The 21698-nt window shown below is 37.9% G+C and overlaps 1 protein-coding gene across 1 annotated transcript in view; it reads left to right on the top strand.

Moving 5' to 3' along the window:
* LOC131041850 (uncharacterized) overlaps positions 1–21698 on the top strand; it is a 49158-nt gene that overhangs the window by 5251 nt on the left and 22209 nt on the right. Inside the window, exons 3-5 of the mRNA XM_057975074.2 lie at positions 36–119; positions 254–351; positions 437–801. Coding sequence (XP_057831057.2) covers positions 36–119; positions 254–351; positions 437–801 — 547 coding nt within the window. The remainder of the gene's footprint in view (positions 1–35; positions 120–253; positions 352–436; positions 802–21698) is intronic.

Genomic DNA, 21698 nt, shown 5'->3' with positions numbered 1-21698 from the left:
CATTATCTTATATTCTGTAACATTCATCTTCATAGGACTGGCCAATCCCAGCAGAAGAAATCAACCTTGAATTGATGAAATGTGGTGTATGTGGTGGAGACCTTGGGCTTGTTGCACAGGTTTATTATGTTTATTCTTTGTTCCTTTTCTTGTTTTAGTTGTTATGCTCATATTTGTACAATTCATTTTGATTTTTTCCTTTCTGTTCTTTCAAGAAGGGATATAACTAGACCTTTTTGTTTTGTTTTGGTAGACCTATGCTCCTCTTGAGACTGATAGACTTCATATTGAAGAGCGTACACTCTATATTTTTGGATGTCCTCTCCCAAATTGTGGGATCAGCCCATTGAGGTCTCTTTAATGCATAAATATTTATTCCAACTTTTTTCGTAAACAAGGATTTCAAGGATTCTGATGTTTAATATTGTGTTTACAGTTGGCGTACAATAAGAGTTCAGAAAAGAATTCCTGTTGATGGTGGCATTTTTAGAGGGTCCATGTTAGGATCGTCATCTTCAACTGATGGCAGCATGACTGGGATAGAATCATCAAACAGGTTTAGTGAGCAAGAGCAGGAGCTTAACTCCAGTACGGATGAATGGTGGGAGGATGACACATGGAGAGATTCAACTAATGGTGAAGATAGTGCTGGAACTCTTGATATGCGGGAGCTTGGTAGGGCTTTGTTGGAAGCTGGTTACATGGCTGCTCATCTTTCTGAGGGGCAAAATGAGGGCAATCATCCTTTAGTTGGAGAAGCAAGTCAGAGTGAAGCTGATATTCTAGATATTGGCTTGCCTGGTAATATATTTTGCTTCTAGGTCCTCATTTGTCTTGCTGGCTATATTTAAATTAATATTTTGAACCTCTTCTCCATTGTTGATCCAAACTGCCCCTGTGATAGTTTTCAAAAAGTTATATTTACCATAGCTTTTGGTCCTGCAGTCAACATTTGTTTTATGATCTCAACTAAATAACACTTGTAATGATGTATACAAATTAACTTTGTAAATGCCAAGGATTTTACTATATTACTGTTCAACAAGACTGATGACGAGTGGATAATTCAAACATTGGCTACAGAATGCAAAGAACAATTATAATTTTCAAGAGAGACCATTTTCCTCCAAAGACAATTGAGATAGATGGAGGGATCTCCTGAATAGAAAGTATATTGATCTTGTTTAAAGATAAGTCAAATGTTTTATGTCATCAACTCTTACATGGATTTATTAATGGTACCGACAGATAAATCCATGTTCGTTGCTTTTGTCATTCCTACAATAAATGAAGCTATAATGAAAATATTGAAAGAGAATGTTCTATTTCTTTCTTCAACAGCCGTTCTTTATTCACCTCACCCAGATTGTACTACCATATTAGAGTAAAATCTTGGTCCTTCCTTTACGGACCTCATCTATACTGTCTTACCTTATTAGAGTAAAATCTCTGTAATGCCTTTTAGCCTTTAGGTCCTCGGGACAATACCAGACATTGTACTTGTCTGGCCATTGATTTTAATTCTGAACTACTTTATTTAATGCTAATATGAAATGTCAATGCAACAATATTTGAACTCCATTCAAGATAATATTCTTTGTAGCTGTTCATAAACTGTATTGTCAACCTTGGTTTGATACTAATGCTTAGTGCATTTATTTGAGAACACACCCTTAATAAAATGGTCAAATAGCCCTATTGGCATTTAAGCTTCACTCTATCCTTGTGTGGCTATAGGCCTCTCTTTATACCTGCATCATCTTGTAAAAGATGGAAGTGTGCTATAAAAGAGGCTTCATATTCTTAAAATTTTGTGGGAACAACATGTCTCATCAAAGGGTTGTTTTGTGCAGTGAGCCAGGTGGATAAGGTAGAACTATTACCTCCTGCGCCCTCAAGGAAGATTGTCAAGCAACAGGAATTGGATTTTGTGTTTCAACATCATCTCTAAAATATTGAATTATTTTTGTAATAAATTTTTTACCTTGAAAAGGACTTGTTTGTGTCTTAGGCTTACACACCCACACTAAAACCACATCTAGCCAAATGTGCCTTGACTATGGAATGATTGCCTCACCAGATAAGATCAGAAAGATTGCATCCTGTATTTGTATATCCATTCTAATCTTACAACAGGAAGAGTTCATTGCTACTATAATGGTGGTTTATGGCTTTTATATGTTCACTACTACTCGAGAACTATACTCTTGACACTGTAATGATTGCCTTCAACTTAGAAGACCAGAAAAACCAGTTGTCTTCAATACCCCTCCTTTAACAATAACAGCAGTGCAGTGCTCCTATAAATGGGCCTTAAAACCTTTTCTGTGAGCCATTATGCTTTTATAAAGGCAATTCCAGTAACCAAATTATGCTTTTCTCAGAAAAAAGCTTTCCTCCAAGCGGCCTAATGTTTGGTAAAGAAAAGTCATGAATGAAAGTTACAAACCACAGCAGATGTATAGATATTTTATGTGCCCACTTCTTATGTTTATCTGCCGAGAGTCCATGTCTGTGTGCTGCAAAATGTGAACAAAATGAACCAAAACTTCTTGCAAATGCCCACTGTTTCTAGTGGTTGGAAACTTATTTGACTGACTTTAAACTAGATAGCTAAAGTAAATGTGGTAACTATAATTGGATGTCTGCATCGTTTCCTTCCTGCCCAGAAAAAACTAAAAAGTGTTGCCAGTTTCTACATGAGCTTTGAGAAATTATCTGAAAAAGTGACTTGGAGAACCACTTGGTCTGCATTGATAAGAGTGCCTTTGCAGCCAACAAGATAAGTAGTGGTTTGCACCTTGTGATTGGTGGTATCCTGAACATTGATCACAGTATTTTGGCCAATGGTTGTTGAAGACCTGGAATGTAGTGTGAGGATGAGTAAGTGAGATAGGCTATACAACTGAGCTCACTCGCATTGACAACATCATAGATGCTAAGGAAAGGTGAAAGTCATTAGGTTGAATGCTTGGTTATGTACTATAAGGGCTTATCTGAATGAAGCCCCACATAATCACCAACTCAAGAAGAATCGGTTACTAGATGTTGATTATGAAGTGCTTTGATTTTGACTTGAATTCATTGTAGAATTTTCTGAATTTTTATGTGAAGCTTAGCCACATTTTACGCAAATGAAGAAAAAATATCATGCTTTTTCTATTTGTAGGATGTATCTACAGCTGAAAGAGTAATCAATCATTATCTTGTAAGGCGCGCTAAAGTTGGGAAGCCATGATAGACTTCTAAAGGAGGATTCTAGCTAGAAACATTGGTGGCATGGTTTTTGCCTTGCTGAAGGATATGCAAATGTTGTTCTGCTGCCTATTTTAAAAGTTTAGACAGCATGGATTAAGGTGTGATTAACAACTAGCCATCAGTTTATGGATTAAATGAAGTGGAGAAACGCATCTTACAAAGAAGAAGTTTCCTCAATGTTAGCTAAAAGTAACTCAAGAGTCATGAGTTGTGATCTGAAATAATAGGAAGTGACAGCCTGTTTCATGACCCCAATTTGAGAGGGTCAGTCGACCCAAGCAGTGTTCTATAACACCCGCCCTTTTTCTCTTTGTTGTTGTTTAAATAAATGGGAAATTTTAAATAAATAAATTTATTTAAATTTCCCTAGGTCGGCTCCCAGGCCGACTTGTCTTTTTCTAGTTTTGTAGTTTAAATAAATTTATCTTTTATTTCCTAATAAAACGACTTAGGGTTGGCCTTCCTCCATGGATTAAGGTGTGATTAACAACTGGCCATCAGTTTATGGATTAAATAAGTGGAGAAATGCATCTTACAAAGAAGTTTCCTCAATGTTAGCTAAAAGTAACTCAAGAATCATGAGTTGTGATTTTAAATAATAGGAAGTGACAGCTTGCGTCATGACCCCAATTTGAGAGGGTCAGTCGACCCAAGCGGTGTTCTATAATATCCGCCCTTTTTCTCTTTGTTGTTGTTTAAATAAATGGGAAATTTTAAATAAATAAATTTACTTAAATTTCCCTAGGTCGGCTCCCAGACTGACTTTTTCTAGTTTTGTAGTTTAAATAAATTTATCTTTTATTTCCTGATAATTATGGAGGAAGGCCAACCCTAAGTCGGTTTATTAGGAAATAAAAGATAAATTTATTTAAACTACAAAACTAGAAAAAGACAAGTTGGCCTGGGAGCCGACCTAGGGAAATTTAACTAATTTTATTTATTTAAAATTTCCCATTTATTTAAAGATCAACAAAGAGCAAAATGGCTGGTGTTATAGAAAACCGTTTTTACAAAGAAGAAGCTTCCTCAATGTTAGCTAAAAGTAACTCAAGAATCATGAGTTGTGATCTGAAATAATAGGAAGTGACAACTTGTGTCATGACCCCAATTTGAGACAAGCGGTGTTCTATAACACCAGCCCTTTTGCTCTTTGTTGATCTTTTTAAATAAATGGGAAATTTTAAATAAATAAAATTATTTAAATTTCCCTAGGTCGGCTCCCAGGTTGACTTGTCTTTTTCTAGTTTTGTAGTTTAAATAAATTTATCTTTTATTTCCTCAAAAACTGACTTAGGGTTGGCCTTCCTCCATAAAGGCATTACCCAATTTGAGAAAGCATGCTTGGATAATTTGGTTGAATAGCCTGTGTGCACAAGTGGAGTCTGGGACAGAAACCCAAGATTTCCAGCAAAGGTGGGACGCAAACCTCACCCTTGCAAATCTGATTACCAAGCTTTGATTGCTACACTGCCAGCTAGCTTAATTGCCATCAATTGTAGAGAACTCGCCTGTGGAGATATACTCGACAAGGAAATAAGGAGGAGTTTATTGCAGAGATATTATACATATCCTCTGTGTGGTGGTGATTTGAACTGTTAATGTATTGCCAGTACCAATTCTGATTTAATTTACAGAACTGTTCTGGAAACTGTTTTTGAATGATCATACTTATCTGATCAAGAAATTATAGCCTATGGAACTTGGTCCTTTTCAGTGGTATCAGAGCTTAAGTCTTGCCAGCCTGTAGGAATTGATTGATGAGCGAAAGAGAACAAAGGTACCAGCAGAGGGGAAAAAGGAATGGTACCAGTGTGGATGACACATATGAAGACGAGGCAAAGGCCTTTTTTAAGAGGTTTGAAGAGCTACACATCATGTCTGAAACATTGAATGAAGTGGTCCAATTTTTGAGAGGTTTCAATCAACATCAGCTTGGTGATAAGCCTGTAAATGATAGGAGTGAAGGAAGCAATTCCAATGGAGGGAATTCTGTTGCCGATGGAGAAAGAGTTTCAGTCAATACCAGATCATTTAGAGCCAAATTCTTGACAAATGAAGAAGTGGACGAAGGTCAACCAGATCAATGTCATGACCCCGCAACAGAGAGTATCCAAAAATCGTCTTATGGAATAAAACTTCACGATTTTCTTAGAAGGAAAGACATAGGCGGCAATCTACATCCACGTCAGTGCAGCGATTCACCTACAAACTACAGGATATCTATCAGAAACTATAACCATGGAGTGTATATTGAAATTATTGTTATTCATCTTTGATGAGGTGCAGTTACCTTAATAATGATTAGTTAGAGGCAAAAGGTATACATTAGTAAGAGGCACGATGATTAGCCTACTCTACCAGAGACGCCACCTTTAGAGGAGGCATGCCTATAGAAGGGACACATCCCTTCCATCATAAGGGAGGAAGTATACAGTTACATGTTGCGATTCAAAACAGGGGGATCATCAGAGGAGAAAAAAGGAATAAAGATGTTAAGTCTGTATCAAGAGAAAATCAGAAACAATTACTATCAATAATCAGAATAGTAAAACAGGTATGCTGTATCATGCCCATGATCATATATTGGTTTACATTTATGCTATGCTGTGTTTGCATTCTGTTATAAATAATGAGTATATATTTTGTTATAGATTCTGGTATAAAGTATATAAGAAGTACCGTCAATGGAATTTTGTATTTGTTGATAATAATAGTTCAGAATTATACTTAATTACATTTATTTTAATTCTTAATGCATAAGGATTATTATATCATGACTCCATCTTAATTCATTTGCTAATGCCTATGAGAGGATAGGTTGGTGTGTGTAGGGAGGGGTGAGTAAATCCTCACAAGTGAGCCCAAGATGGGGTAGGGACGTGTTGATGTGTATTTTATGCACATATGAACACAGAATAAAATTCCAAAGTATTTTACCCTCTCTTGAACAAAATCATCTTATATGCTATAAGATCACTAGAAGTTGATATGATGATTCCAAGGTTTCTACGGTCAGTTCTTGACATGTGGGTAACTCAATGGCTTGATGTGATTATGTTGTTTTCACTTGGGGACTTACACAATTGTTCAGTATGAAGACTTTACATGAATTGGATTTGGAATAAGTATGTTGATGACTTAGGATTTTGCAATTCAGCTCTTGCTCTAATCTAACAAAGATTTCTTAAAAAAGGGCAAAAGGAATAGGGTTTAGGATTTTATTCTGAAGCCTAGAATGCAAGAAGAGGGTTAATGATTAACTGGAATCCTATTGGGCAAGGTCTCAACATCAAATCGAACAATTTGACACAAGCTCAATGCAATCATCTAAGGTGTATTTCAAAGATGTTCAAATCATTACCATCAAACATTGATTACCATTCAAGTTAATGCATAACAATGGAGATATAATAATTGAAGTTAAGTGCGCATAAAATTCCAGTTGACCACGCAAGGCACACTTACAATCAACAAGAGGCTTGTGGTATGGACTAATGGAATCCACACAAATGCATTAACAATGGAGATATAATAATTGAAGTTAAGTGCGCATAAAATTCCAGTTGACCACGCAAGGCACACTTACAATCAACAAGAGGCTTGTGGTATGGACTAATGGAATCCACACAAATGCATTCAACAAATTCTTTCATTCAATCTAACAATACTTTAAAGCAAATTCTAAATCTAAATTTCTAATCTAACTTGGAGCCAATGAGAACCTCAAATGCAATGCAACACTTAAACAAAAATCACCATCAAGTCGAACAATGATTTATATTCAAATTTACAGCATATACCGACAATTCTCAAAAAAATCTCTTACAAATGAGAGGCAATGGGGTTTATATAGAGCCTCAAAAGAAAGAATGGCTAAGATACATTTAAAATCAAGGGCCAAGATCATGCCAACAATGCCCTAAAGTTGCCCTAATTAGGGTTTACATAAAAATTGGAGCCACCAACATATGGCCCAATGAAATAATAACTAATCATCAAGTAGGGAATCTTCTAGAAGATTTTGGCTTGCATCTTTTTCTCTTATATCATATTCCAAGAATCTAGCCAATACAGAATCTAATTCCCCCATGGAAATGCTGGGCAAGGCACCCTGCTATACATCAGTCACATCCAACTCATTGAAACAAGAATCTAAAGTGTTCTCCCAATCTGGCATAAGCTTTTGCGAATTGTGGACATGAATCAACAAGGAAACCAAATCATGCATCTGATTCCTTCTTCAAAGAATCCAACTGGTTAAAGTACATGAACTTCATTTTATCTCTCAACTTTGCTAAGTGTAGACCGCTGGCATCATTGATGTCCACTCCCAATAACTCTTCAATAGATGTAATGATCCTTGACTGTATCTCTTGGATTGATCCTTCCATCACTGCACAATCCTTGCGTGCGTGCTCAGAAGTGGATTTCTTCATGGCCAATGAACAATACTAGCCATGGAAATCATATTTGTCTCCATCATGCACAACTCCTTCCTTGATCAATGTGGACATAGGAATCCTCTTCAAAGCTCTAAGGTTGGGAATAGTCTTTTCCTGAATAGGCTGGAATTCATACCAATCCCCTTGCAAATACTGTATCTTGAATATAAGCGCTCTTGTCCTATCAAATGCTTGGACAAATTGAGTAAGGAAATCATCCGCCTGTCTTTTCACATCTTTGATCCATTTTCCCAATTTCGAGAGTGTAGCCCTCGCTGCCTCGTAATCAGTGTGAAGTCCACAATCAACTGCAATAGGGGAAACAAAGGCGGGATTCTCGATCCTTATCTCCGCAATATACTCCCTAAGTCTGATATTTTCTTCTTTATACTTCTCTTTCTCTTCAATTTCCCTATCTACTCTTGCATTGATTACCCGAACTGTATCATTGAGTTCTTGGAACTCTTGCTCTTTTGTAGTTCGTCCAAGGGGAACCAAAGTGATCTGAAAATCCATAGGAGTAGCATCATCCATAGTCACATCACCAATAGGGACGACCACTTGTGCAATCCGCATTCCAGTCTCATCTCTAGCTATGTGTGAAAGTATCTCAACTTTCCTAGGCTCCTTCTCTTGATTGCTCCTAGCTAGGTAATCATCAATATCATCAATGGGCTGTGCCTCTATCATCTTCTTCTTTTTCTCCATGCTCTTCATTAACCAATCGGGAATAGCAGTCATCTCCATCTTGTCATCAAGACACATCTCTCAATCAAGTTCTTTCAATGTCGAGATAACATCATTATCATCATCATTGTCCTTAGTCAAATCATACACATTCTTTCCCAAGCTAACCTTCAAAAGGACAGTGGGAGACTCCGGCTGATCATCATCTTCATTAGGTGGTGTGGATGTGGCTGTGGCATGCAACTCCTGAGTATTATCTAGTATAATCACTGTGTTGAAACATTGTTCAAATTCTCTATTCTGTTTGGGCATATCAATCTTCTTGATTGATGAGAAACTAAGGTGAGACAAAGGAACGCTAGGCTTTTGCTTTTTCTTCTCTACATGTTCAATCTTCTTCCCCTTAGCCTTAGTTTCTCCTGGTGTATTCTTCCTTCGCTTTGGAGCTTGATTCTCTTCATCCGCATGAATCCTTATATCACTAATTGTCTTCTGATCATCTTCGGAAGAAGAATCCTCCTGTTTCATCTTTTCATATGTGAAGATAACATCCATATCTACTAATCTATTCATCTGCTTGTCTACCCATTCTTTGGAGAAACTTATGACTTCTCTCATCAATTCATTCAAATCTGTCAATTCTTGCTCCGACCAACTAGGCAATAGGATAGACCTCTTCATTTCATTTTCATATTGTGGATGAGTATGATCCTTATCATCCAATATTTGATCAGGAATGAGAGAGTTCACACTTTCTCATGAAATCCACGGACATACTGGACCAAATTTCTCTTCATTGCTTGCTTGTCCATCAAGTTGGCCCAATAATCTTCAATGTCCTGCTTGTGTATGAATCTATCTCCTTTGATCCTTCCAACCTTTTTGTGCAGATCAAATCTATCTCTTTTCTTGTATGTCCCAAGGCGATAAAATGCAATCTCCTCAATCACCGTACTAGCTGCAACATCGGATTGGCTCACTTCCAATGTTTTCCCTACGAAAATAGGAAAAGTCATCCCTGGTCTATGCTTCTCCTTCTGGATGAAATCATATTCCAGAAGTTGTCTCACCACCTCCAATAGGATCATTTTGTCGGTAGGATACCTAGGAAGTTTGTAAGGTTCTGATTGGAATCCCTAAATCCTTAGGTATGTGAAATTGGAAAACTGTATGTACCATGATCCATATTGTTCAATCAATTCCATTGCCTCCTTGGACAACCTTTTGTGGATTTTGCCTTGCAACATCTTCGTAATATTCTGTACATGCTCAACTGTGGATAGCATTCATAACTTCAGTATTGTCCTTGTCCATTCCCGACTTCACCTCTGCATATCAATCCTTTGTATGTGACAAATCGTGCAAGTATATACACAAGGTAAGAAGTCATGGCATATGACTTGGATCTCTCCACATTTCTCAACTGGAAATCCAGATTGCCATTGATGATTTTTGACCAATTGATCATATAGAACATCCATCCTTCATATAATGCACCTTGTGGCATCCCCATCACTCAGTTAAGCATGAATACTAAGTCACTATATTCCTCTTTCAAATCTGTGCACATGAGTGTCGTAGGTGCCTTAGAATGATGTGGTCTAGGCTCAATCATCCATTCTCTGTTTACAATGGTCTTGCATGCATTCGCCTTCGATTTATACTTCGCCTCATACACATCCTTTGTGTTATCCTTCATGTCTAAACTGCAGGGAATTCCAAACACTTCGGTAATGGCGTCCTCAGCAAAGTAGGCAATGGTCTTCCCTTTGGGAGTCTTGATCATTCTGGAGAGAGGATCATAATGTCTTGCGCATTCGGGGACTAGCTCGTTGCATTGTATGGATTGTGGAAATCTAGTAGCATGATAGATACCATTCCTCATGATATTCGCATAGGTAGGAGAGGGAATCTGGTTCCTTGTTTCGTACATCCTTTGCCGCATCTGCTCCATATTCAGAAAGTGCATGTTCGTATCTGTGATCCCCTTCCATCTGGATGATAATTTGGATTCTGGATAGAATCCCTCTTGGACAATCCTCAATTGCTCCTTCCGAACTCCAATTTCGGATCTAGACATTGTACTTGTACAAAGCTGGAAGTCAATAACTTCGGAAAATTCATCCTGATAGCTATTTTCAGAATTAGATAAGTTCTGATTTCTAATTGTTTGGACACTTTTTAAGAATGGAAATCAGGAATTTCATCTACATTCTTAACGAATTCTGAAAATAGAACATAAACATGATAAGAATAGGGTCTAAAACCCTCATAAAATCTCTAGAAATCATCATTTTCAGACTTGACTAAGTCTGAAGACATTAGCATACTCAGAAATTTATCAAAATTAAGGTTCAAAGGAGTAAACCAAATCTTGAATGTCTTAGGAAAGGTGGGAAAAGTCTGATTTTCACTTAAAAAATGTCTGAAGACACCTTTCTGAATTCACTAATGGCTGCCAGTAAGTCTGAAGACAACCTGCAACACTTAAAATCAGTCACCTAAACAAGGTTGCAGCCATATAAAATGCAAATGCATGATGAAAATAACCTTCCCAAGGTCAAAGTAGTCAAATCTGGGCATAAATATAGGGCTGGTAAAAGAAAATCAGTCTGAATACAAGTCTGAAAAATGTAGTTTCAGACTTACCAGCACCTCAAACAATGGTGGCAAACTCAGAAAATGACCATAGAATGTCATAAACACGCTTCCCCAGTGAAATTACCTAACTATGAGAGGAGTTGGAAATGAAGTTTAGTTTGAGGACAGCCTGCAACAATGGTGTATTAGACCTGCAACATCAGTGGTAACCTCTGAAAATACTCCAAAATGCTCTCAAAATGGTCTTCAACCAAAATTGCCCAAGTATAAATGAGCTGGGTGGTGAAAGATAGTCTGAAAAATGATGCTTCAGCCAACAATGGAGGTCAAACCACCTTCAGCCATGGAGGAATTTGCAGGTCCAAACCACCTTCAATAAAATGCATCGGGACTTGGGCAAATTTACCAAAATTTGAGCGAGATAAAGGAGTTTCATCAGGATAAAGTGCAAATTTAACTTGAATTACCTCCTAGGAGTGAGAAAACAACCCCTAAAGGACCTTAAAACTCTTAGACACTAAAATATCACCGACTTGAACGTTTAAAACACGTCTACACTCAAAAGGGTCTACACTTAGACAAAATTAGGATCACTTTAACATCTAACATTTTACACACTTGATCCTATACAAAATTTCAAAACCCTAATCACATTTCTAACTTGAGACTTGAACACTGAAAACTCAAAATTGCCAGTCAGGCTGCCAAAACCCTAAACTAACAAGACACGGAAAACATGAAAGAGGGGGTCCCTGTTTGCAATGGGGCGATGTGTGAAAAGGTCACAACAGGACGAAGTCTTGAAACCTTGAGGGAGCCTCCTTGTAGATTGGTGTCAGCGCCCTATGACAGTAAATCCCCATCCCTCATGAGGGTTAGGAAAGAAGTTAAGATGGGTTTAAATATAATAAATATTGAATGTATTATGAATAATAATTTATTCATTAGTTTAGTAATATGAATTAAAACATAATAATGCATAGTAATGTATGTCAACCTTTGGGAAATAGGCAGCCTCCTAGTAGGGGATATTACAATTGGTATCAGAGCTATATCCAGCCATTCTGTGAAAAGATAAGTTAATGCAAAATAGCCAAAGGGTACAAAGAGCCTTAGAAAGGGAAAGAAAGAATCTAGCAGCAAACTCTAACCCCACGCAAAACAATACCATGGATGAACCAATGTGAAATGAGTTGAAATCGTTCATGGAGATGACAAGCAAAACATTAATGTATCAGAATGAAAGAACAACCCAAGTACTTCTGCAAGCCTTGCAAAACATGGGAAATTCGATCAATAATCTGAAGAACAGTTCGTCAAATGGAAGATACATAAGCTCAAATCATTCAAAGAATAATAATGAACCTTCTACACCTAGGGTACCCAAACCCCTTTTCCTACCCAGGGAAGATATACCAGGGGAGGAAGAAGAAATCGATTCACCCACAAATAGCACCGAAGGAACTGCTAGAGCTTATACAAATCTTGACCTAACTTTAGGGAACTTATAACATTTAGGGAATTTTGTGAAGATGGGAGACATGAGGCACCTAGGAAAGAAAAGAGGCATCTGATTAAGGACTTAAGACACAAAGTAAATAAAGTAACTCTTCCCAATTTCGATGGATCAAACAAAATCACAGCCCATGCATGGTTACAAAAATTAAATACCTATTTTACCCTCAGTCCAATGACAGAAGAAGATGCTATCCAATTTGCTATCACTTAGAGGGATTAGCTCACGAGTGGTGGCGCCATGGAATTTACACCCAAGGGCACCAAAATATAACTTCCTATGATGAATTCTCACAAAAACTTATTAAAAGGTTTGATAGAAAACACCCCCAAGAAGACTTTAAAAAGCTGACTCAGTTAAAACAGCAAGGAACTATAGAAAGTTACAAAGCTGAATTCCAAAGAATTTCAGTCTGAGTTTCAGGAGTTGATGAAGATAGGCTAACCTATCTATTTGTGGAAGGATTAAAAGATTCACTTAGAAGGTTGTTAAGTGCCCTTAATTCAATATCTCTTGAAGATGCCATTGAATAAGCCTTGAGACTAGAAATTTCATCAACAAGTAACAAACCCCCAAACAGCCACACCAAACCTTTCCACAAGAAAGATGGATTTCACAAAACTTTTTCTACCAAAGAACATGATGAGCTCAGGAAAAAGAACCTATGCTACAAATGCAAGGGACCTTGGGAGCATGGGCACATTTGTCATAAGGGAGACCATGGAAAGAAAAACCTATGCTACATGCAAGAAGGAATGGGAACCAGGGCATAGATGTGGAAAAAGAGGCCGAGCCAATAAAATAGAAGCAACCATTGACGATGAGATTGAACAGAGTCCTAGCAAGAAAACAAGGCATGATGATGATGAGCATGTAACGTTAGCCACCATCACTCAAACCTCCAAGCATCATCCATTCCACATAAAAAGTACCCTCAAAGGGTAGAGAGTCATCACCCTTGTAGATAGTGGGGCGTCCCACAATTTTATAGATGAAAGAGTAGTTGCAAAAATGAAGCTGGAAATGATCTTAAGGAAGCATCGTATTAAAGAAGATTTGTATTTAGTACCATTAGATGGCAACGTGATATTACGCACTCCTTGGATATACTTCTTAGAATGCTTCATGTTGGACCTCCCAAACTTGACAATCTGCTTTCAGCATGAAGGTCAAGAAGTTACATTGAAGGGATTACTTGATGGGTCCCCAAGGGTAGTTTCTTGCAAAAGAATGGAAATAATTCTTAGGAAAGAGCAAGGGGAATGGGCAGCTCAATGCACGATCCTTGAAAAGTCTACCCCGCAAGGCCAAGCCATACAATCCATCCTTAAGAAGCATAAAAAGATATTTGATAATATTACACAACGTTTACCCCCCAAAAGAGGATTTGAACACATTATAGAATTGGAAAAAGGGGCAAAACTAGTAATTACTACTTATAGACATCCCCAAAAATATAAAGAAGAGATAGAAAAAACTATTAAAGAACTCCTAGAGATGAGCCATATCCAACCTAATTCAGGTCGTTTTGAATCATCGGTAGTGCTTGTTAAAAAGGAGGATGGTACAATGAGAATGTGTATAGATTATCGAGCTTTGAACAAGAGAACTATAAATAACCATTACCCTATCCCTAGAGTGGATGAACTTATTGATGAGCTTCATGGAGCTAAATATTTCTCTAAGATTGATTTGTGGTTAGGGTACCACCAAATAAGAATGAGAGAAGAAGATATTCCAAAAACAAACTTCAAATGCCATTATGGACATTTTCAAATCTTGGTCCTTCCCTTTGGATTAACAAATGCTCCAGCTGCATTTCAGTCATGAGCTACATTTCAGTCATGCATGATCCATGCTTTCAAGAAACAACTGAGGAAATTCCTATTAATATTCTTTGATTATATATTAATCTACAACAAAACATGGGATTGCACCTTAAACATATTGATGAAACTTAGGAATTCTTGAGCAAGAATCATTATATGCAAAACCGTCAAATTGAGAGTTTGGTTTAGAGGGAAGTCTTTATCTTGGACATAAAATTATGCATAGGGGTTAAGTGTGGACGAAGTGAAAATCAAAGCTATTAAAGAATGGCCCAAACCAAGAACCCTAATTCATTTAAGGGGATTTGTGGGTCTATGTAGCTATTACAAAAGATTTGTAAAGGGATTATCAAAAATTGCGGCCCCCCTCATAGACCTAACCAAAAAAGGAGTGTTTGCTTGGAATGATATAGCTCAATGAGCCTTTGAGAATCTAAAAGGGATAATGAGTTCTTGTCCTGTTCTTGCCATCCCCGATTTTACATTACTGTTTGGATTGGAATGGGATGCATCCATAGAGGGCATTGGAGTAGTTCCTATGCAAAATAAACATCCAATTGCTTTTGAAATTTGTAAACTCACTACCACAGAAAGACATTTCTCTATTTATGATAAAGAAATGTTGGCTATTATGCATGCATTGGCCAAATTTAGGCAATACTTGGTTTGTGGGAAATTTGTGGTTAAAACAGATCATAGCAGCTTGCAGTGTTCCCTAAGTCAAAGGGAATAAAATGATCGTCAGCAAAAGTCAAAGGGATTTAAATGATGCATTGTCTCGTAAGCCCTACCTGGGTAAGCTAATCTTGGAACCAAAAGTAGTTCTCAATATGAGAGAAAAGCGATCGAGGAATAAGACTATTCCTGAATTCTTGATTGAATGGAAGGGCCTACTAGAGGAAGACGTTACATGGGAAGGAGAAGAAATCTTCAATCATCCAAACTTGAAATTGCTTGAGGACAAGCAAATTTGGGAGGGAAGGATTGTCATAACCCCATAACTTCAGGGTTTTCTTAGAAGGAAAGACACAAGCAGCAATCTACATCCACGTTAGTGCAGTGATTCACATACAACCCGCAGGATATCTATTAGAAACTATAAGAATAGAGTGCATATTGAAATTATTGATATTCATTTTTGATGAGGTGTGGTTACCTTAATTATGATGAGTTAGAGGCAAAAGGTATACATTTGTAAGAGGCATGATGATTAGCCTACTCTACTAGAGATGCCACCCTTCAAGGAGGCATGACTATAGAAGGGACACAACTCTTCCATTGTAAGGGAGGAAGTATATAGTTACATGCTGCTATTTTAGAACGGGTGGGTCATAGAGGAGAAAAAGGGAATAAAGACATTAAGTTTGTATGAAGAGAAAAAAAAAGAAAAAAAGTATCAATAATTAGAACAGTAAAATGGGTATGTTGAATCATACTCATCATCATATATTGGTTTATATTTATGCTATGCCGTGTTTGCATCCTGTTATATATAATGAGTATATATTTTGTCATAGATTCTGGTATAAAGTATATAAGAAGTACTGTCAATGGAATTTTGTATTTGTTGATAACAATAGATCAAAATTATACTTAATTACATTAATGTTAATTCTTAATGCATAAAGATTATTATATTCATGACTCCATCATAATTCATTCATTAGTTTAGTAATATGAATTAAAATATAATAATGCATAGTAATGTTTGTCAACCTTTGGGAAACAGGCAACCTCCTAGTAGGGGACATAACAATCAATCTTGTGAATTGGATTGCCTCCACACTGAAAACAATTCTTTGAATGAGGCAGTCAAGAATGATATGACCTTCACTGAATATTGCAGATTGAAATCAAGAGGAGGACATAGGAGGAAAGGGTATGATGAGAGGAAGGATACTCAACATCACTCGGGGAAGATCACAATACCCAATTTCGATGGAACAATTAGTGTAACAGCAAGTTCATGGCTACAAAAATTGGATACATTCATTTCTTTGAATACCATGCTTGAAGAGGAGGCTATTAAATTTGCTAGCTTGTATTTGGAGGGAGTAGCTCATGAATGGTGGTATCATGGAATGGTGACCCAGGGGCATGACTCTATTTCCTCCATAGAAGAATTCAGTCAAAGGTTGACTGAGAGGTTTGATTGGATAGACATAGAAGTTCATTTCAGAGATCTATCACAACTGAAATAGAAAGGCAAGGTGGAGGATTATGTAGTAGAATTCCAAAAACTTGCTGTCATGGCGCCTAATGTGACAGGAAAAAGACTTATAGTGCTCTTTGTTGAAGGATTAGCTGAGCCTCTCAAAGGGTTACTCAAAGCCCTAAATCCTATAACTCTCCAAGAAGCCATCACAAGAGCTCTCAACTTATAAGATTCAGTTGCAAGGGATAGTTTCAGTGGTAAGAGGACAGCTCCACCCATGCTGCCCAAAAGGTCCTTTCAAAGAAATGCAACACCTCCTAGGGTACCTTTAGCAAAGACAAAACAAATGAATGCCTCCAAGAATGAGCTAAGGAGGAGGAAAATATGTTTTCAATGCCGAGAGCCTTGGCAGCCAAGACACCGATGTTTAGGAAAAGGGCAAATACATTAGACTGAGGTTATCTCCGATGAAGACGTAGAAATTGATGAAGCTTAATCTGAAAGAGAAACAAGAAATGTAGAAGAGCCTTCGGGAGGCACTCTGGCAGCCCTCACAAGCGAACCATGTTGTAATAATTTCTGCCTAAGAGGAGTCTTGAAGGGACAAAAGGTGACCATTTTCATCGATAGTGGAGCCACTTATAATTTTATTGATGATGAAGTGGTGAAGAGGCTTGGATTGAACATGGAAGCAATTGAAGGGTTTGATGTGAAGGTAGCTAGTGGAACAATTCTTTCGTGCACTAGGAAGGTATCTCAAATGGAGTTTGACAATGGGAGAATATAAATTGAAGGATAATTTTTATATGATCATCATGGATATGGAAGTTTTGTTGGGATGCCAATGGCTGTATGCAATTGATAAATATGAGACTAGCCACTGAACCATGGAGATTTCTTTCCAACATAATGGAAAGAAGGTAGTCCTAAATGGGCTATCTAGTAAAGGTCCTATGGACATTTCAGCAAAGAGAATGGAACGGGTGTTCCACAAGGGACAAGTAGCATGGGCAGCTGAATTCCTCATCACCGATGCACATTCTATCAACAAAGGAGGAGTTAATAATGTGCAGATTCAGTTTTTCTTGGATAAGCATGGTAAAGTATTCAAAGACATTCCTCCAAACTGCCCCCTAATAGAGGTTTCCGGCATATCATTGAGCTGCAAGAGGGAGCGAAACTGGTAATGATCACACCCTATCGACATCCCAAGGTGTACAAGGAGGAGATTGTGAAGGCAATCAAAGAACTTTTGGATATGGAGCATATAGCTCTAGCCCTTTTGCATTATCCGTAGTGCTGGTCAAGAAGAAAGACAGAACCATGAGGATGTGTATTGACTATCAAGCAATTAACAAAAGAACTATCAAGGATCGCTATCCGATACCACGAATTGTGGAACTAATTGATGAGCTACATGGGGCAAGGTATTTCTCCAAGATTGATTTATGTTCAGGATTCCACCAAATCAAGGTTAGGGGATGTGCATAAGACAACGTTTAGGTGTCTTTATGGGCACAATTTTTGGTGATGCCATTTGGTCTAACAATTGCACCAGCAAATTTCCAATCATGTACGAACCATGTAATTATTCTACAATTGAGAAAATTTGTTATGGTCTTCTTTGATGATATCTTGATTTATAGCAAAACTTGGGAAGACCATTTGAAACACTTAGATGTGTTGCAAGGTGTGCACCCTTCGTCTCCTTGTGCCGTGCAGCGTGACACTCGGGTTTGTCACATGGCATAACCGCCCCCCAGTGGATTCTATTAGTGGTTGTATTGGGTATTAACAAGTTGATCTTTTGGTGCAATGACAACCGTACTTCTAACAAGTGGTATTACAACTAGGTCATAGGTTCAAACCTTGTCGCTTGCACTGGGGGGGGGGATTGTTGCAAGGTGTGTGCCCTTGGTCTCATTGTGCTGTGCAGCGCGGCACTCGGGTTTGTGACATGACTTAACCGCCTCTTGTGGATTCTATAAGCCTAGTGGTTGTATCGGGCATTAACAGGTTGATCTTTTGACGCAACGACAACCGTACTTCTAACAGGATGAGGTATTGAGCATTTTAGAATGGCAATCTTTCTTGGGATGCAAGAAATTTTGTATTTGGGATTTAAAATTGGTGCACAAGGAGTGAGTGTGGATGGGGAGAAAATCAAAGCCGCCCAAACCAAGCAATCTAACTCAGCTGAGAGGATTTGTTGGATTATGCAGTTACTATAGAAGGTTTGTTAAGGGATTCTCACAGCTTGTTGCCCCCTTAACTAACCTTACTAAGAAAGGAACATTTGTATGGAGCCTTGCAACTCAACAAGCTTTTGATAGGCTCAAATAGGTAATGAGTTCGTGCTTAGTACTAGTAATTCCAAAGTTTTTACTACTTTTTGTTTTGGAATGTTATGCTTCAGGAGAGGGAATAGATGAAAGTAGGAAGCTCAAAGAGGCTGAGCGTAAGTTCTCAATTTATGATAAAGAAATGCTGACCATATCGCATGCTTTGACTAGGTTTAGGCAATATTTGGTTTGTGGCAAGCTTTTGGTTAAAACTGATCATAATAGTTTGAAGTACTTCCTCAACCAAAGAGAATTGAATGATAGGTAACAAAAATGGGTTAGTAAGATTCAGGCCTATGACTTTGACATTGAATATGTAAAAGGGAACAACAATGTAGTGGCTGATGCACTCTCTAGGAAGCCACATTTGCATTCTATTTTCTACAAAACTTACAAGTGAGGGAACGATTCTCTTGTAAAGGAATGAAAGGAGATGTCATGCAGCATGTAAGGGAGTGCAAGGAGTTTCAACAAAATAAGGTAGAGCATGTGTTTCCAACTGGGTTATTGTAGCCTTTTCCCATTCCAAATCAGAAATGGGAAAGCATTTTGATGGATTTTATCACAGGGTAGCCAAGAGTGCAAGGTAAGGACTGTTTATATGTAGTGGCTGATAGACTCATGAAATATGCTCATTTTCATTCTATATCATTAGAATTCAAGGCAGTGGTAGATTTGTTCTTTAAAGAGATTTTCAGACTTCATGGTTAGCTGAAAACCATTGTAAGTGATAGGGACAACAGGTTCCTAAGTATATTTTGGCAAGAGCTATTCTATTTGATAGGGACAAAATTAACTCCTAGTACCAGCTACCATCCACAAACGGATGGGCAAACTGAAATGGATTGAGGGTTATTTGAGAAATTATATTACAGGTCAGCAAACAACATGGATTAAGTGGCTGCATTTGGGAGAGTATTGCTAGTTTGCTACAACACCACACATCACATGTCAATTGGTATGCCCCCCCCCCCCCTTCAAGGCACTCTATGACTATGATGCTATTTCCTTTGTGGATTTTATTTTGATTGATAGTAGAGTTCCTAGCGCTAAGGATGTGGTCCAGCAGAGCAAGGACATTATGGAAGCTCTCAATTCTCAAAGAAAACCTGCAACAAGCTCAGAACCAGAAAAAAACTATATACTGATAGGCACTGAACTTAAAGGTTATTTGAGGTAGGGGACATGATGTTTTTAAGGTTGCAACCCTACCAACAGTCTTGCATTAAAAGAAGTGGAGTAGAAAAATTGAAACCTCGTTTCTATGGGTCTTACAAGGTCACAAGGAAGATTGGGTAGGTGGCTTATGAGCTAGACTTTCCACCTAACAGCAAAAATTCATAATACTTTACATGTCTCATGCCTTAAGAAGGCCCTTGGACAACATATTACCCCTTCAATGGAATTACCACCACTTGATTATGAGGACAAGTTAATACTTGAAGCTGAAATGGTACTGAATGTGAGAGGAGGTGAAGGAACAAGGTGATTGTAGAATACTTGGTGAAATGGAAGGGACTACCGCTAGAGGATGCAACTTGGGAGGGGATATAGATATTTGAGCACCCCAGTCTAAAATTGCCTGAAGTCAAGCAATTAGAGGATGGGAGGACTGTCACGACCCCAATTTGAGAGGGCTAGTCAGCCCAAGTAGTGTTCTATAACACCCGCCCTTTTTCTCTTCGTTGATTTTTAAATAAATGGGAAATTTTAAATAAAAAAAATTATTTTAATTTCCCTAGGTTGGCTCCCAAGCCGATTTGTCTTTTTCTAGATTTGTAGTTTAAATAAATTTTTCTTTTATTTCCTAATAAACCAACTTAGGGTTGGCTTCCTCCATAAATCATCACAGGTTGCCTATATAAAGGCATTGCCTGATTTGAGAAAGCATGCTTGGATAATTTGGTTGAGTAGCCTGTGTGCACGAGTGGAGTCTGGGACGGAAACCCCAGATTTCCAGCAAAAGTGGGACGCAAGCCTCACCCTTGCAAATCTGATTACTAAGGTCTGGTCGCTACATTGCTAACTAGCTTAATCACCATTACTTGCAGAGAACTCACTTGTGGAGACATAACTGACAAGGAAATAAGGAGTTTATTGCAAAGATATTGTAGGAGGGGGCACATCAGTCAGAGGTTAAGGAAGGAACTCGAAGTAATATTGGAGAGTGGATCGGAGAGCAACTTGGATCCATGGTGCCTCTTCCAGGTGCCATTATCAGTGCGATCCAGAGGGAAATATCGAATATCATCCGAGGGAAATATGGCATTTAGGTCTGTAACAAATAGGACGGCATTAAGGTCTGCAACAAATATACCATCCGAAGGCAGCTCGAGAGTAGGGTGCAGACCTGGAGTATTCTTGCTTGGAAGTGTGTCTACAACACCTGCAAGCAAGAGGAAACGATAATACCCTCTATCTCGGTTGGACAGTTCCATCACACATTCAAGTCCATTTTTGCAAATGCATAATCCTGGTACAAGTTGATCTAATCCAACTGGTTTGAAGAGTCATAGGATAAGTATAGCCTTGCTTTGTATATCTGAGTATTGTAATGTGATCTATAGACTCGCATAGAGCCTATCCTGTATGCTCTGAATATATGAACTCTGCTGATTATATGAATTCTGGAAGATATTTAATAGTTTCAAATTTACAGAACTTGCAGTCTTTTATGCATATCCTCTGTGTGGTGATGATTTGAACTGTTAATGTATTTTCAGTATTTATTCTTAAATAATTTACAGAACTGTTTTGGAAACTATTTTTGAATGATCATACTGATCTGATAAAGAAATTCTAGCCTACGGAACTTGGCCTTTTTCAGCTTGACATTAGACCCTGCCCCACTAAATCTGCAACTAGCTG

This window comes from Cryptomeria japonica, chromosome 8 (genome assembly GCF_030272615.1).
Source record: "Cryptomeria japonica chromosome 8, Sugi_1.0, whole genome shotgun sequence".
NCBI lineage: Eukaryota > Viridiplantae > Streptophyta > Pinopsida > Cupressales > Cupressaceae > Cryptomeria > Cryptomeria japonica.
This window is presented reverse-complemented; position numbering and strand designations above follow the sequence as displayed.